The sequence below is a fragment of the Haliaeetus albicilla genome, chromosome 16, assembly GCF_947461875.1.
Source record: "Haliaeetus albicilla chromosome 16, bHalAlb1.1, whole genome shotgun sequence".
Taxonomy (NCBI): domain Eukaryota; kingdom Metazoa; phylum Chordata; class Aves; order Accipitriformes; family Accipitridae; genus Haliaeetus; species Haliaeetus albicilla.
This window is the reverse complement of record NC_091498.1, coordinates 29,934,532-29,952,007: the sequence shown is the minus strand read 5'-3', so window position 1 is coordinate 29,952,007 and position 17,476 is coordinate 29,934,532. Positions and strand designations below refer to the sequence as shown.

At 35.9% G+C, this 17,476-nt stretch overlaps 1 protein-coding gene across 8 annotated transcripts in view; it reads right to left on the bottom strand.

Annotated features, from left to right (window-relative positions):
* Positions 1–1,834: 1,834 nt before the first annotated feature.
* Positions 1,835–17,476, bottom strand: part of PPFIA1 (PTPRF interacting protein alpha 1) — a 60,220-nt gene continuing 44,578 nt past the window's right edge. For 2 of the 8 annotated variants that reach the window (XM_069804123.1, XM_069804125.1), the window contains 11 exons: positions 15,329–15,410; positions 14,991–15,191; positions 14,089–14,151; positions 13,538–13,564; positions 11,528–11,703; positions 11,346–11,443; positions 9,586–9,761; positions 8,932–9,000; positions 6,953–7,118; positions 5,622–5,692; positions 1,835–4,280 (listed from right to left, as the gene is read on the bottom strand). In XM_069804123.1, coding sequence (XP_069660224.1) covers positions 5,634–5,692; positions 6,953–7,118; positions 8,932–9,000; positions 9,586–9,761; positions 11,346–11,443; positions 11,528–11,703; positions 13,538–13,564; positions 14,089–14,151; positions 14,991–15,191; positions 15,329–15,410 — 1,117 coding nt within the window. In that variant the 3' untranslated portion in view covers positions 1,835–4,280; positions 5,622–5,633. The remainder of the gene's footprint in view (positions 4,281–5,621; positions 5,693–6,952; positions 7,119–8,931; positions 9,001–9,585; positions 9,762–11,345; positions 11,444–11,527; positions 11,704–13,537; positions 13,565–14,088; positions 14,152–14,990; positions 15,192–15,328; positions 15,411–17,476) is intronic. The other 6 variants (XM_069804128.1, XM_069804130.1, XM_069804126.1 and 3 more) reach the window with 5 other exon arrangements.

Genomic DNA, 17,476 nt, shown 5'->3' with positions numbered 1-17,476 from the left:
CCGCCGGGGCGGCTCCAGGTGGGAGAGGGACCCGCCCCGCCGGGCGCTGCGGGGCCGGGGTCCGTCCGTCCGTCCGTCCGTCCGTCCCCGGTCCCTGGGTTCCCCGCGGCGGGCAAGGCCGCTCGGCCGCCGGGGAGGGCTGCGGGCACAGCGGGGGGGGAGCGGGACGATCGACACGCAGCGTTGCTCCGAGGCGTTTAAACAGAAAAAAAAAAACCCAAAAAAGAATGTATTTTTCAATCCATACTGCCGCTGGTCCTTTCCCTGTTTCTTAAAAGCGCTGGGGAGGAGTAGATGACGGAGCGCTACCCCTTCGGAAATGCACTGTCAGGAGTTTAAAAATGGCTATGGCAGAATTTTCAAAATTTATTATTTTATTTTTTACATCTTAATACTCACTTTTGCACCGTCACGTTTTGGAAATTGCGACTACCGTCGTCTTGAGGGGGTTTCCTTCGCTTGTGGGCAAAAAGGTTCGCATGTGAGTGTTCACTGGGTATCTGAATTAAACAGATGCCAGAAGGAAAATAACTGGGTTTTGAAACGCTGCCTTAATACTTTAGGAGGTATTTGTTTGCCCACTGTTACTGCGTATCTTTTGGAGGAGGGGAAACACTCCAAGGAATGACAGCTCTAGCAAAAAATATTACAAATAAATACACAAATTCAATCTGTAATAAATGGCAAGATAAAAAAATCCAGGTGAACCAGTTTCACAAGCTTTGGGGAGAGGAACATGACTCAGTCCCAGTCTCAGTGGGTCAGCTACCTCCAGTCACCTAAAGCCAACCACAGTCACTTCACAGTGTAAATAGGCTCAATTATTTTCTTCCTGTATTAAGCGTAAGGCAATTTACCCTATAAACCAAACACAGCATATTTTAAAAATTGGGCTAAACTCACTCTTAAAAAGATGTCTGCTACAGAAGAAAGCAGGCTCAGAGAACCTTGATCCTTTCGGCATTCCTCCTAGCTCAGCTGCTGTGCCCTTCGGCACATTTACAGGTAGGAATACCAACCATATTTACGTATCACTTTTCATCCATCCATTCCTACGTGCCATATAAAACCACAAGGTGCTGCTACCTAAATTAGACTGCAATTTTTTTTTTCCAAAAACTACTATTCAAAAAAATGAAATTAATAAAATTTAGAATAACTTCGAGTTTAAGCAGTGCACCAAAACTGCAACCCTGAAAATCGAATTATCAAGATGTGAAAACACTTTCCTTTTAAAGGCAAAGTAACTCTTTAATTCCAACAAAAATATCACCCCTCAAACATTATGTTGTGTCAATTTTTATTTACCTGAATATTAATTTAGCTGCCCCTCCCTCCCAATCTTTAGTGTACCCAGTTCCAAGCATAACTTCCGCTTTGAACTACTTCACATGTGCTCTGCTCTGAGTTTTGGCATGATAAATCACTACTGTCCATAAGACAGTGCAAAAGCAACTTCTCATCTTTTAATTTACAGAGATGAAGTAAGTTACAACATCTGTTTTGAGATTCCCTGCCCTCTAAACATGCAAAATTGCAAGTTTAAAGTTCTCTCAGATAATTCTACCATCTCCTTACTGCAGATAAAACACAGACTTTAATTTTTATAGCACTCTTTCCAACTAAAGCCTTTAAAGACATTTGGCAATTTACAAAAAGTTGTATTTAACCAAGCTTTATTTAAAGATTACGGTAACATACCCATATGCCTTTTACACATGCACTTGCATGTTTTTCTTTCTGCGGGGGGTTTATTAAAATTGAGTGAGAAGTGTTTTTCTCTATTTCTCTGAGATAGCTTTGCTGTATAATTCCAAAGGAAGTCAACACACAGTTTTGCCAGTTCGTGAAAGCTTTTTCTATTTCACTCATTTATTCTAGCTCTCATGTCAATTCCATTGTTCCATAACAGTTAAGGTTTTACAGCCTTAAAATAATAAACGTATTTTATTTTCACATTTTACAAGTCTATTCCGCGTTGTTTTCACTTTTGAGAAGCAACAATACATGACTTTGAACACCTACTATCACATCAGTGACCAGAAACGTCTATGCAATTTTCTTCTAAACAGTGAAGTTTAGCTGAACAGTGAGTCAGGATCTCCTTCTGCAGTTTCATTTTCGCTTTTTCTAGAAAGATAGATTCTCTGAAAATATAAGAGACTGCAAATGATCAGATAGCAACTCATATAGACAAGCTAGACAAAGAGATGCATTATTGAACAATGTTTAAAGCATCAATCACAATATTTCTCCATTCCATGCATTCCACATCCTGCTGTTGATCTAGAGGACATGATGAAATATGCTTCACTACTGCTTCAATTATTCTGTAACTTTTTCCTTCTGTCTTCTCTTCTACACAAGAAATGGGTTACAAATATATTAAAATTGACATAAACAGCCCTATTGTGACCCAATTTTGTATTGGTTCCCTCGACTCCCACATTTCTCCCCAAATACCACTACGGTCATAATCTCATTTTATTAACAAAGCAACTGTTGCCGCTATATAGAACAGCACTTCAATCTTCATCACATGGACCAGAATACACTGAAGTTGTGTGATAGCTTTTGTTACTATTTTTATAAGTAAATCATAGCTCTAACTATGAGCAGAAGTAGGCAATAAGGCAGTTTTCTTCGGAAAACTGGTTTTCAAAAACTGATTAACGCATGTGAACTTGAACTATTCCAAAGAAAATGTCACATCTAACGGAACATTTTTCTACTGGAGAAAAGTCATCATTTGAAACAAGGTCTACAGGGCAGCAAACAATCATTAAGATGCTTTATTGACAATATCCACTCACTGCAAAAGTATCTGCCTGCATACAATTAGATCTTAGCTTTTCAATAGTGTTTTATTGGCAGTGGAAAATGCATCAGTACTTTATTGAAAGAAAGCAATAAATAATACTGTGATAAAAATAGTTCAAAAGTAGACTGTACATATTGTTACATAATCTGAAAATACACAAAAGATTAATAGAAAAACAGAACAGTAACAATGAATTTCAGTTTTACAAGCAAGTTAAAAGTGGAAAACAAAATAAGAAAAAAGACATGCTATATATATTGTTGCATAATAAATAATGCACCATCTGAACAGATCCTTGCTGGCTTTTTAATATGCCATTTACAAGTGTTGGATACATTTGCTACTCATACAGTCCAAAATGGCTACAACCATCAAAATTAAAGTCCAGACAACTCTTTAGAACAAGTTTACAAAACACAAAAGATGACTTACATAAGAAAAGTAAGGCCTTTATTAGAAGTTGCACTGCTTTAGTTTTCAGCCCATTGTACCTTCATCTTTCACTACTCATTTGACATGAGACTGCAGTGCTTCATGATTGGTCCATTAAAACTAGTTTCACCAGCATCTTTCCACAAGTGTTTTCAATCAAAAAGATCTAGGACAAAAACTCTCTGTGGCCTGTGGACTATCACCAGGAATTATTATGAAGTCTATCTTCCTCAGTTAAGGAAAAAAACAAACAAACAAAAAAACACCCAAAAAACAACCGGGTCTTGGTTTATGGCTTGTTTTCAGTCACTGTGAAGATACACTATACAAATACAGCAGAGAGTGTTATGACCGAGTCAATCACTTCTAAAACGTGTTCCGTAGTGTTATAGTTCCTCTCAGCTTTTAAAACAAGTTATATTTTAAATAAAGACAAATTCCCACTACTTGAGAAATCCTCTTTGTGGAAAGGTACAGTTCTGAAAAGAAGAACAATCATGTACCATACCTTCTACAACAACATATGTTTAACCTGAAAAAAAGTTGGACTTGTTTTCAGATCTAAGCTAACATTTTCAAAAGACAAAATATATACTGCTTGGTGTCATGATACTTTTACAAAGGTATTAAAATCCTTTTCACCTTCAGTTTCATTATTAAAAAACAATGATAATTACAGTAACTGCATAATTTACAAAACCCCTATATTACTTATAGGGACATATACATACAAGCATTACAGTACATTCAGTTGGAAAGACTAAAATTAGAATAAAAATCAGCAATGATTTGATTTGTAGACTGAATAGAAACAGAAAAAGTAAGTAACTATATAAATGAGAAGTCACATAAATATAAGAAACATTTAGATTCTAAAATATTTTCTCTATAGTACTCATGAATTTATTTGCTAATTAAAAACTCTGTAATAAAATATCTCAAAGTGTCCATTTAACAAGTATTAACAGGTTAAGGGTTCCAAATGTTCAAAATGCTGCATATCACCGGTAGAAATAGTGTGGGTAAACTGTAAAAACAACAAAACAAAAAACACACAAAAAGAAAAAACAAAATCCATTAGCAGTTTTTTTAAAAACATTTCATTCTAAGTTTCTCACAAACAGCTCAGTAGTGTAGCAGTCATGCATTGAATTATTGCCATGCCATGACGTATACAATTTCATTGCCTTCTGTAATCTTCAGTTGCAACACAAAGTAAAGCACATGAGGTCAAATATTTCTACTTCGAAGATTTTTATCCTAGGTCATCTGACTCTAGAAAATCCTGGACCGGTGGGGGAGGGCAAGACTTACAACTCCAACATCTTGAAACTAAAAAGATTTTAAGATAGCCCTGAGATTATGAACTGACAGATCCACCTGATCCAAGTTGCTACGTGCAAGAATTTCCCTTCTCAACATTTCATACGTAAGAACTCTTTGGAACTAAACTTGTATATGCAAAAAGGTTCAGTATTTGAAGAAAAGGCAGCCAATATTACAGCCAATCCCTACGAGGTAGGGATGTTACTGGTAAGAAGGGAAAGAAGCTGTAAGCAGAAGAAACAGGCAATTTATAGCCCATAGAAGATACCAGCTAGCGACAAAAAGATTCACTGGATTTTTTTTTTTTAAATGCAATATAGTAAAAAAAAAAAAAAAAAATCTAGTTTCCAGACTTGTTTGCAAAATGAGAAATACTGTTCCACGAGAAATTACACCAGAGGCTGCTGAAGAAAAATCATTCATAAGCCAGAATACATGTATTTTGTGCTAAACACCCTTGAGTTATCAAGCTGCCTTATTGTCAGCACTGCTCACAGCTACTCAAATTTAGGCTGCAGGTAGCTAAATCCAACCAGACAGCCTAAGCAATCACAGTGGCATGAAGTATCCAAGAATTGGAGAACTATGCCATTACCCCTATAACAATTCAATATTGAAGTATATTGTAGTGGGATAACTTTGACCAAGCAAAGGCTCTGAAAGATCAATAATCTGAACTGCAGTGTCACACACTCAATTATTTTTTCCTTTACATGCCTAATTTAGTTCCCTTCCCTCCTCCCCACTTTCACTAGCTGTTTCAGCCAACCTTTGATTTCAACACTTTCTACATAGCTATGTAGCATGGGTCCTTTTTGAGGCTGTTTAAAAACAAACCCTCAAAAGAATACAATCTTTACAAAAGTAAATATTTAAAACACTCAGTCTTCATTGTAGGAAATAATCTCCAGATTTTCAATATAACAATCTGCCCTGAAAACTTGAAACAGTTTCATAACTGTGTAAATTCACTGTATTAAAATACCTGACATTTTATTTCATAAATAGCTGCTTTACTATTATACCTATCAACTTTACTCACCAGGAGAAGGCTTTAACAGGAGTAGGTCCTTACTGTAGCAGAATCCAATCTTTGTGTTCCTGATACACTGCCTATTTCAAGAAGCATGGGAAGACATGCAGAACACAGCATGCATGTTAGTTTAAAAAAAAAAAAAAAATCACAGCAATGTGATTACAGCTACTGTACTCACCCAACTCTAAGGCTACAAGTTAGAAAAGCAGAATTTATTTTACAGTTTATATATTAACCACTTCCAGTTTCAGTGGCTAACAAAAAGAATTCTAAGAAAATCTGCATGCCAACTAGGACACAGAAATTGGCAAACGTAGTTTTATAAGTAATTTGTTTTCCATTTTATATAGTGTATATATTTTTCTGGTTTTTTATATCATGAAATGAAAGGGGTTCCTACATGGTAAAGACTTCACTTATTTTAACTTACAGAATTTAGCACAAAATATTTTCCAGAATTCACGTGGAAGTGACAATACTTAAAATTTAAAACAGCTCACATTTTAGAGAGTAACATCAGATGCAAAGGTCGTTTCTTTGAGCTTTATTCATAAATATAATTTTCAGAACCTGAGACAACTCTGACAGATTAGGCGGAAGTTGCTCATCCTGTCTGTTCCAATTAAATACTATTTCCATTTATTTTTACTTGCGTTTTGTAAAACAAATTCAAGTGAAAATTTATTCTCATGGTACTAAAAAGACTGTTTTTAAGCAGACAAGATACCTCATGTAACAGGTGATCAACCTCCACTTCCAGGTGGGGTGTTTGGTGGTTTTTTTTTTTTAATACATGTCTCTGTGTGTGTGCACGTGCACACGTATACATATAGATCGTTAAGTACACAGCCATAACTGAAGTAGTGATTTCAAGTACGATCAATACTTAAATGACCACTGCAGGGGCAGTAATGCACCTTTTACTCAAGTTTTAATAATCTCAAAATTATCCGACAGAGTTTACTCACATAATTTTTGAATGTATTTTACTGCATTTCAGAAGTGGGACTTACATTGGTCTAATTGCTGCTAATTAGAAATTATGCATCACATGATTAGAAGACTTCTACTAAAATGTAATTTTATTTTCCTAGTTTAACATAAATTTATCTCTAACTATAATTCTCATTTTGTTATTCCAGTGAAGTAAAAAGAAACTCCACATCTATTACAGCTTCCTGAAATTATAAAGCACTCTATGGTTAAACACAGTGTTATATATACAACCATGCACAAGGCAGATGCTTTTATGCAGCAAAAAAGGTAATTTGAACTTAATTCCCCCGTAATTTCAAGCAAAAAAGTGCATCATGCTTAAAATAATACAAAATCAATACCATCAATCTGCATCTTCTTTGGCTGCATAGAGGGTGAAGACATTGAGGTTGTAACTCTGAAATTTGCAGGAAGAGTCTCTGCTGATCCAGCAGCTAAACCTCTTATGTCCTTTGGTCTAAACTTCTTTCTCCATGAAGGTGCTCTCCTAAAGCTCTTATCATCATCCTGTTATATTGATAAACATCATTAGCAATTCAAAAAATGTAGGATTGTTACTGACATTAAAAGGATTACTGACATTCTTAAGTAAATGTATCACCACTGAAATGAGTTGATTTTCAGAATGGTTCAGGTGCAACAGCAGCAGAGGTCTTCATTTGCAACAATCTGTGTTCACCTGCTAGAGTGTAGGCTCTTCAGCTCAGTAACTATGGAAATTCACATGCTTGGCACATTTAGAAAAATGTTTGTACTTCAAATGTTTGTACTTTATGATTTGCAGTAATTCGTAAGTGTCACATCACTCATTCTTAGGGGATATGTAGAGTGGAGCAGATCATAAAAGCTGCTTTGGGAACACTGACATATAGAGGCTTAGTTCGAACAATTGCTTTTAACCTTCAATTCTGTCTTACAGGAATGATGATACAGCTATTGTGCCTTCTCATCCTACAAATTACAGGAAGTGACAGTGAGGAAAAAAAGTGTATTAAAAACTATATTGCTGTGCAGTGTTTTGCTTAAGCACTTAGGTAAACTTAACTTGTAATTACCCAGGTGCATTTTCCCCCCATTAATGCATCTGCATCTTTGAAGTAATATTCCACTTCAAAAATACAATAGTTTAAGTCCCACTTCCAAAAATGTCTTTTGCAGTGAAGGTATTGTGTCAATGCAAATACACCCATAGTGCATCTCCATTTGCCAACCTCGCCTTTAGAAACAGTTTGATCCTTTGAATGCCATTTTACCTAAAATTTATCCCCTTTTAGAATTAGAAGACAAGTATCCTCATTGTTTGAAGAGATCTTTGTGATCAAACTGCCCTGTGCTGCTAGAACACAGCAAACATCTGTTCCCTCAAAACTCCTTCTCTTGCAGTTTGAAATCCCTAAGGAAAAATACCTTGGAAAACTATCAAGCTGCTTTCTGATGATGTTATTAAAACCTTAGTAGGGATGCATACTGAGAACAGAGCTGTCAGGATGTGCCACAGAAGGGATGAAACAAGTCCATTAGGCAAAAGATGAACAAAAAAAAAAACAATCAAGGTTTGTCATAGCAGCCTCCAGCTTCAGCATACTGGTATATGCTTCACCTCACTGATCCAAAAGCCGTTTTAAGTCAGCACTTTCACACTTCCCCTGCGCTCTTCCTCACACCAACTTAAATTACAGCAACTTAAAAGGTTAAAGATGTAACACTCTCTCCTTTATACTACAGGTTCACAGGGACTACAGAAGTCTCACACCTAGTTTGTTGGTTTTCTACTCATTACATTTGAATGACTCATTACTGCAAGATCACAGACTGCCCAATAGAAATTACTCTGATGTGCAAACATACCTGATGGTCATCTATACCAGGATCAACAGGTATCAACAACAGATATTAACACCACAAGCTTTCTTGAAAGACACTCGAAATTATTTGAAATACTGCTCGTTAGGACGAAGTTTTGAAGCATGGTATACAGTGTCTTTATTATAGCTTGTTCATCTGCAACACTGGTCACTAATTTTCCCACATTTTGGATAGAAGATTCAGCCCAAAGTGTTGCTATTAGATCTTAACCGTCCAAGCTACAGAAAACAAACTTGCAAATCATCTCAATACTTTCACATTCAACGTTATCTTACCTAAATACACAGAAATTGCCATATTCAAAAACTTTCCAAGACAAAGAATTTCAAGTTAAGGTTTCTGCCGCTATTCTGTCAATAAAAAGCTTAAAGAGGTTCAAGCTAAATTCTTTCACTTAACAGTTCTGATAAAGTTCCCAGTACCATAAAATGGGTCAACAGCTCAAGTAACTTACTTCATCAAGTCTTCTGTCAGTGCCCAAAGCAAGGAGGTTATTAAATTCCCTCTCCAGAACAGCACGAGCCTAAAGTTTGTAGTACAAAAGAAATGGAAGTTAATTCCAAAAGATTAGTAATTAGTAACCTATAGTAATTTTTAAAATGTAATATAACCCAAATTGTTTAATAACCTCTTATCAGATTAATAAACATACTCAATACATGAAAAGTTAATTTCAAATTAAAGTTGTAACTTATTAAAAATTTAAGGAAGACTTAACAGCTCCCCATTCCCTTTGTTGTGATATGAAAATTCTTGATTTCTGCTTCAAACTTAATTATTTCAGAATAAAAACTAGCAAACAATAAACCTGATGAGTTTTACACTAATTGTTGTGAAGATGGGCTATGAGGAAAATATTCAAACAATATCTTTTGTTCGAGCAAATTTATCAACCAGAATTGTTACTAACAATTAGAAAACAGTAAGAAAAGCATAGTTCTATGTTTTTCTCTTACAGGATAATGGACAGCTTTCCATTTCTAAAGTTTCTAGAGCTGGGAATAGAAAGACAGGCACTTACCTAGAAAAAAACCAGTCAGTTCCATTTTTAACCTTCCTAGAGGGGAGAAAAACCCTATCAGCCATCAAGTAACTACTTCTTGCTTACCTGTGTGTTTTGAGTGGGTATTTGTAATAAGAGAGCTAATGCATTGTAATCAAATGATTCATCTAAGGCCACAAGTGCACCATGAACTCCGCTCTCTATAAGGTTATTCGCATATTCTTTAAGACCAATGGACACTACCCAATGGATCATTCTTTCATTGCTCCAGACAAGGACATCTATGGAGGAAAAAAAAAAAGTTGCCCAATTTATATGACACACTTTTCTGAACAAATAAAACAGAGTCCTTTCTTGATCTGTATGCTGGTGTCAAGACTGATTTTCACATATACACAATTCATCATAAATTCTGTTAAGTAGTAGCCCTCAAGGAATTTTGTTATTTAACATTTAGGTTGCGATCTAATCTGCCCCTGCCTTTTTGGTGTGCGTGAAATGCTCCGAATTGGCAACAAAACTTCATGCTTAAGACTGCACTGCTCCGTGTTCGATCCTTTCCATACAGTGGCTTTCCTTGCACCCAGAAGGAATAGTCCTTGCTCAATCTCCTCCCTCTGCCTAGAGGGAGGCTGCAGTCACAGTTAGGAGACAAGTTCAGCTGGGCATAGTGTTCATGCAGATAGGGAAGACAGGGTCTTCTATTTTACACAGCCACTTAGGGGCTTGGACCTCAAGCAAGACAGATTAAATATTTGAGGAAAAAATTTTACTACTCAAGAGAAAAATCTTGTAGCAGTTTTTCATGCACTTCCTACTGAATTTGAACAGAAAGCTTTATTTATTATTGTTTAAAGCTTTATTATTTATTAGTTTTATAATCTTGTCTACCTTTAAGTTCTGAAGGTGTTCAATTTAGTAATGCAGACTTACCTTCAGCTTGTGTATGCATACTACTGCACCCTTCCACAATCATAAATTTAAAGTGGAAAGTAAACATATTAGAAGTTTGCTGGAAGGCATTTCTTACTGTAACAATTCAACAATCAGTATACTCTTATCTTCAAACTTTTTCAAGTAAAAAACATTGTAGAGTAGCATTTACAGGTTCAGCCCAAATGTCAAAAACTATGTTCGTACAAGTAGGTTTTTTTACACTACTCAGGAATGCCTATACCAATCGAACTGTTATGACGATCCACAGCATGTTTCTGGCTTGTGTCAACTAGCATTCTTCCCAAACAATTCCCAGGAGGAATCGAACAGTTTTATGTTCCAAGGAGCTACGCCCTAAAGGCAATAGATGCAGCCATACCATTTAGGAGGCTAAAAAAAAGCCTACCAGCCACAACACAGGCTTGTTTCATGCCAGTTAGTTGCAATTCCTGGGAACATTCTCGGGCACAATGAGTAGAATAACCACCAAAAGGTATCAACAGTTTAAAAGGGGAAGAGCAAGCATAGAGTCTTCTAAGCAAATTCTGTACAAGGTAACCCTGAAATTTTAGTCTAAGCTGTCAGAAAAGACTTCTGGTATTAGACAGGGGACAAAATTTCTATGAGAAAAATACTGTGAAAACCTTCATTCTCCTAAAACATTTAGTTTTGTTTCAAACTTCAGAGCAGTAAGAGTTTCAAAAATGTCTGCATTTGTAGCACATCTCTGCATGACTGAATGATTTAATGATGTGTTTCATGATTCACTGTTTGGGTTCTGCATCCAGACACATCTGCTCTATTTAACACTTCATATTTTATAAATAATTCCTCCCTCTAATGCCCCTTTTTTTCCCCTCCAATAAATTTTTGAGGCAGATCAGCAAAAACACGTTAGAATCAGACCAAGATGAAGATAATGCACTAACCCTTAATTTCATTCTGGCTTTCTTCTCTTTTTCTTTCAAGTTCTTTTCGATCATAATTCAGTCTTCGTAGGCACATAATGCCACACTGAAAACTGTTTCTGTTTAGAAAAAAAAATTTTTTAGAAAAAAACAGATACAGAAACATTTATTGTAAGTTAGGTTTCCAACTTAAATCTATTTACCTGTGAAAGCTGTCCACCATTTTAAGTTGCCCACGCAGATCTTTTTTAGTTAAATGATCCAGCATTCGAGCATCAACAAGACATTCCATGAAATAGCTGCGATACTGAGGGAGCCCCAGACTAGGGAGCCATTCATTGCCGATCCACTCATGGTTCATATCACCATATGCTAACGTCTGTTTTTAAAAGATGAATGAATAAGCTTATTAAAATGAGAAATAAAAGAGAAAAGCTTTTTTAGACAACGTATTTTAAAGAAAAAAGTAAAACATAAAACAATGCTTACTTAATTCTTAAGCTGTAAAGATAAGCAAATAAAAATATTGAATACTACATGTATGTTTTCTGAAGAAGTCAACCTCATGAAGAAAAGCAAGTTTAGATATTCCGATCAGCAAGTAAAACTGACTTTATTTAATGTTAAAGAATATGAAAAAATATTCAAAAACTAATAAAAATAAAAAAGACTAATCTACTGTTTTGATAGCAAGAGCCATAGAATTTCATTTTGTTAAGATGCTAAAAAAACCTGTATCTCTTGAAAACTGGGCGGGGGGGGGGATTCTTATTTTTCACAGGACCATATAAATACAGGATATAAAAAAAACCAAAACACAACTGCAGGGCTTTGTTTTTTTTAATACTTAACTGTTTTCAGCAAGTGATCCCAATCAAGTAAGCAAAAAAAGATAAAAACCCACTACTGAAGAAAAAGCAATTCTAAATGCTAGTCCTTATCCTAAAAACAAAAGCCCCCAAACAAATAGAACAAACGAGCAAACAAACAAGCAAACCCACAAAAACCCCACTTCCTTCACTGTAGTTTTGACCAGCAAATCAGGCATTTTTTGGAGAAAACTTATAAAAATAAGGGAGTTTGAAACTATGCATCTAATCATTCCTTGAACAACAAAACCCAGCAGTTCTTTTTTTTTTTTCTCAAAAGTCAAGGGTAATAATTCATTTTTACTGTGCAATTAAAATTCAAAAGCTTTATTTCCCCTCTAGAGGAAGCTTTTTCTAGAAAGGAGCAAAGTCACATAGAAATGCATTCCTTCAAGCCATCGCTAGATAGCAGACTGAAAGAGCATGTTACTCTTTTAACAGAGAGACAAGCTATGATTGTTACCATCGACAATCTGCACATGAGTATCTGAGATGTAGTTAATGGGACTTAAACAGGTTCAGGCTGGAGTGCAGCCAAGCAAGAATAGACTATACTGTCCAAAGATACAGGTCACAGGCAAAGCCTAAGTTTTGTTTATATCCCTATATAAAATACTCAACTATCTCAATACCTGAAGATACAATTAGGATTTGTCACCACTTTAAGGGAAAACAATTAATCAAGGAGGATTACAGAATTAGTGCACAGAAATCTGCTTAACTATCTAGGCTCAGTATGTCTTGTAGCACACCTGTGATAGCGGCCAGGTTGAACAAGGACTTTCTGCACATGGCAGATATTCTTGTTGAACTTCTGGCTTCCCAGAGAGCCATCCCCCACCAAAACACTCCACACTTTGTCATGAAATAATTTAAAAATTTGATCTAGTATGTTCAATGCATAGAATACAACAATGCTTATTAAGAAAGAGTAACTACATTTTGGTGATTCATAAGCTAGAGGATAAATATTTCCGAAAAATAATGACAACAAAGACTTCTGAATATTCTTCCCCTGACAGCCCTATTATTAAAAATCTTTATGCATAGCTTTTTTGTCATGTACTATGTAACAAAGTATTTCACAAGTTTTCAATGATGAACCACCAAATCTTGGGAGTTCCAGAAAATATTCTAATATTTAAATTGCCTAAATATAAAAGTGTATCTTCCAAGCATGTATTATACAGAGATAAATAAGCCTGTAGTATCCCCCTCTCCCAATCCCCAAGCCACACCAAGAGTCACTAAGAGAAACTGCTATAAAGGAAAAACAGATTCTTTCATGCTCTAATTATTGTGACAGCTTACATATAGTCTATAATATTACATAAAGTTTCCAACCTGAGCCCAGCTTCCCTCCTCATCTTCCTGTTACGTGGTTAGAAAAGCAAAAGAACACATACGTATTAGTATTTAAGTTTAGTAAGAATATCAAAGTTAAAGACACACTGCAAGACTCTAAGTCTACTGCATACCAAAAAAGTCTAGATAAAGCAAGCATCATGCATTGTGAAAAAATATACAAGGCACTTATTTCATATGAGAGGTTGCAAAACCCATCTACTGATTAAGTTTTCTGGAGAGAAGAAATTTCTGCACAAATAATTCAATTTGTCTATTAGTTAATCAAATCGGAGCTCCATTTTACAGATTAGAAAGAGTTTTGTTTACGATCTTATCAATGTTGATTTTTTTTTTTTCCCCTTCTGGAAAAAAAACCTATCAATATGCAGGTTACAAGGTTAATAATTAGAAGAAGCAATGATCCACAATTTTAATGCATTAATGTGAAGGAAAAAAAAAAAGAAAAAGAAAAAAAGGCACTTGATTCAAATGTTCAGAAAGTGGGAAAAGCACTCTAAGGAACAGAAGTGGCAACACTGTAAACTAACCGTTTGTTGTGTGGCTGTAAGATTTTCCATTTCTTCATGTGTTACCCAGACATTTCCCGTGGTCTAATATGACCCCACAGGGAACCAATCCCATCCAGTGAAAGGAAAGCAGTAACAAAGAGGAAAGGTTGCAGAACATATAAGCAATCGGTACATGTAAGGAGCAGGCATGGGCAAAAGCAATGGTTTCTAAAGTCTTAAGTATAGGTATATCTATTGAAAGTAATGGCATGGAATAAAAGCCTATTAACATGGATCACTTTTCTTCAAAGATATTAACAAAACTGAATGAGATAAACAGCTTACACTGATGTAATTAATGGGCAAACACTTGACTCTGCTCTAATCCGAAAAATGCATTTGTAGTCTAATACGTAACCCCAGGAATCTCAGAAATAACTCTAGAATGCAGGGCAGAGAGACTCATGAGAGGGAATTCATGCTAACCTTAAGTGTCTAAATTTACTATAGTATAGAGACAGGTGGACTCCTAGTTTATGTAGTCTGTATCATTATCTGGAGTTAATGGCCTTATACAAGGATTAAAAGAGCCTCCAACTACTTTACAAATTTCTGTATGCACATGTGTGTTTCATCTGTGTTATAAATTCTTCTGAGGCCAAAAGATGAAGCAAATAACATGTACTCTAAATATTTTGGATTATATACTTACACTGATATATACTTCTCTTTCCCTTAAGAAAGACAATGTAGTTATTCCTTCATTTAATTTCCATGAAAGGAAGAAACAGCCTATATTTAAAACACGTGTTCCTCTACAATGTAATGTTTCCAGAAATTCTTATTTGAAGCTCAAGTCCTTTCAGTTACATGGTTATGGTAGAATTTTTGGAAATTCTAATGGTTCTAAAAGATGTTTAATGCTAGGTCACTTTCCTTACCGTCCTTGAGGTGGGAGGGGCAGATGGACTCGTTAGTGACATGATTTCCTGAATGGCCAGCCTCAGCTTCAGTCTGTGCAGAGGATTACTAATTCCAATTTCACGCTGTATTTCTGTATCAGACAAGGCTGACATGATAGCACCACTTTTCACATTTGCTCGGCAAGCAGCCACATACCAGGCTGGCATCCCAACCCACAACTGAAACACAAAAAAAAAAAAGGAAGTAAGCAGGATCTGGAAAACATTCCTGGCTCCAAAACCTTAGATTCTTCAGAAGTCTGTACACTGGAGGGGGGGTGTGTGTGTTAATTATTTATTTTGGAAGCACCACTTACCTCCAACCACACAACAACAGTAGGCCCATCCCACTGTGCAAAAGGCAAACCTTGTCTTCTGGCTTCCTCTAGCAACTCATGCCTACAATGACAGAAACAGCTATTAATAACAAAGAGAAACTAGTTATAACTAGATGTTACCATTTAAACACTGCATTCGGTTTACTATCTTCTTTCCAATAGTTCGCTTTCTCCCTTTCTCAGCCTTGTATGATATACCCACTAAGGCAGCCACAGCACACGTACAAGGACTACGTAGTGATGTAAGCTGAACCAGATAGGAAATTTCAGAGTGGCAGAGATGCTGGATCTTGCCTTTCAGAAATTTGTGTCTGAAACTGCTACTGACACTCTAACCAACACTGCCAACACAAAGTGAAGATGTCAGACTTATTTGTCAATCAGATCTTCAGTTGCTGCAATTTTCTGTTCAGCAAATTAAGTCTGAACCAAAGTAGTCATTTTTCCTCAACATGCAGATTTGAAACCTGTGGAAATGTATGAGTACATCAGATACCCATGCCATCGAAACAGTACTGTCCCATCAAGCTGTCGAGGCTGGAAATTGGGACAGTAATCATTTAATTGGTGAATTTCAGTTTGCAACAGTGAGCCTGTCAGAATTTCAGGCATAGCTTCAGACAACCATTATATTCAGAGACCCACACTTTGGCAATTATATTCTGAAAGGCTATGTAGTGAAACCCAGCTTTCATCTCCTATGATGACACCATTTCCTTTGTTATTCTGAAACAGAAGAGAGTGAAGTTTAATATTGACAATTCAGCTTACAGAAACAATGGAAGCTCACAAGATCCCTATAAATAGCTGCCAAAAATGTTCAATAAACCAAGAGACAAAAACTAGTGTTGCGGGTACAAGCATGCAATGCTGCTTGGATACGTCTGTGTGGAAAAAAAAAGGATAAAGTCTGAAAAAAGTGTATTTAAGCTGCTTTTGAAAACTGGTTGTATATGGTTAAGTCTCCACTCACTCTCCTCAGAAGTTTAGAAAAAAACAACTTCATCTAACTGGACAATTTTTACTGTTTAATGCTTTTTATTCATACCTGCAAGTGTAGAATTAAGAAGAGAAGCAGCAATACTACAGTTTGAAGATCCTACATTATATATTTATCATTTTCTCACAATTTAAACCAAACAAAATCTCCCTGCCTTCAGAACTGTATTGTTGAATAGATGCAAGATCATAAAATATTTAGAAGTTACAGATGTTAAAAAACTACCACACAAACCATCTTGAAAAGGGGTCACTGACAGACTAGTAGCTTTCTTTGCTACTACTGCAAAACAGATATGCAGTATTCAGCTCTTTTAGACAAGCTAGCATACCTAGGATCTTCATGTTATATTGGTAGATAACTAAATATAAAAATATAATCAATTCAGTAATCAATAAATATACTAGCAACTGTTTTATCAATAGACAGTACTTCTCCACCTGCATGGCAATAAACTCCTATTGCTCTAGAAGAGCCTCCCAATACTTCATCCTAATTAAATGTACTGCCCAGGAATGAAAAAAGGGGAGGAAGGAAGGAACTGCCAGATAACTTCTTAAAAATAATCATTCTAATGTACCCATTTTAAGACCCAACAATTAAGGTGGAAATAGTGTTCAGCAGTTAGCAGCTCAATAGCTAGATTTATTAACAAAGAAGAGAAGACCATAAGAGCTAATACGTATTTGTACACTTCAAAAAAGATATATATAATTCTAAATTAGGAATAAAGGATGAGCTATTTTCCTGCTACTGCAGAACACATGACATTAATCCCACAAATCACTAGCCCTGAACACATTTAGCTTTGTTGCACTTTGTTGTTTAAAGATTAGAAAATGAGAAAAAAAAGTTAGCAAGATATTAAAAAAATACTGCTTGGTAAGAACAGAATAAAATGCTTAATACTGTATTTGACACAGAAAGGAATACAATGTTTTTTCCAAGTAGTTTAACTTCAAATTTGGTGTCTTTGTCTTCCTTTTTGGTGGTTGTGGTAACATGACTGTGCAGCGGGGGAGGCCCACTAGTGATGAAAGAGCACAGACATGCCCAGAATAGCCTCTGTTTTGACTAGGGTGACCCAAAAAGAGCATGCGATCCCTGCCTCTCCCCAGCTTATAAAG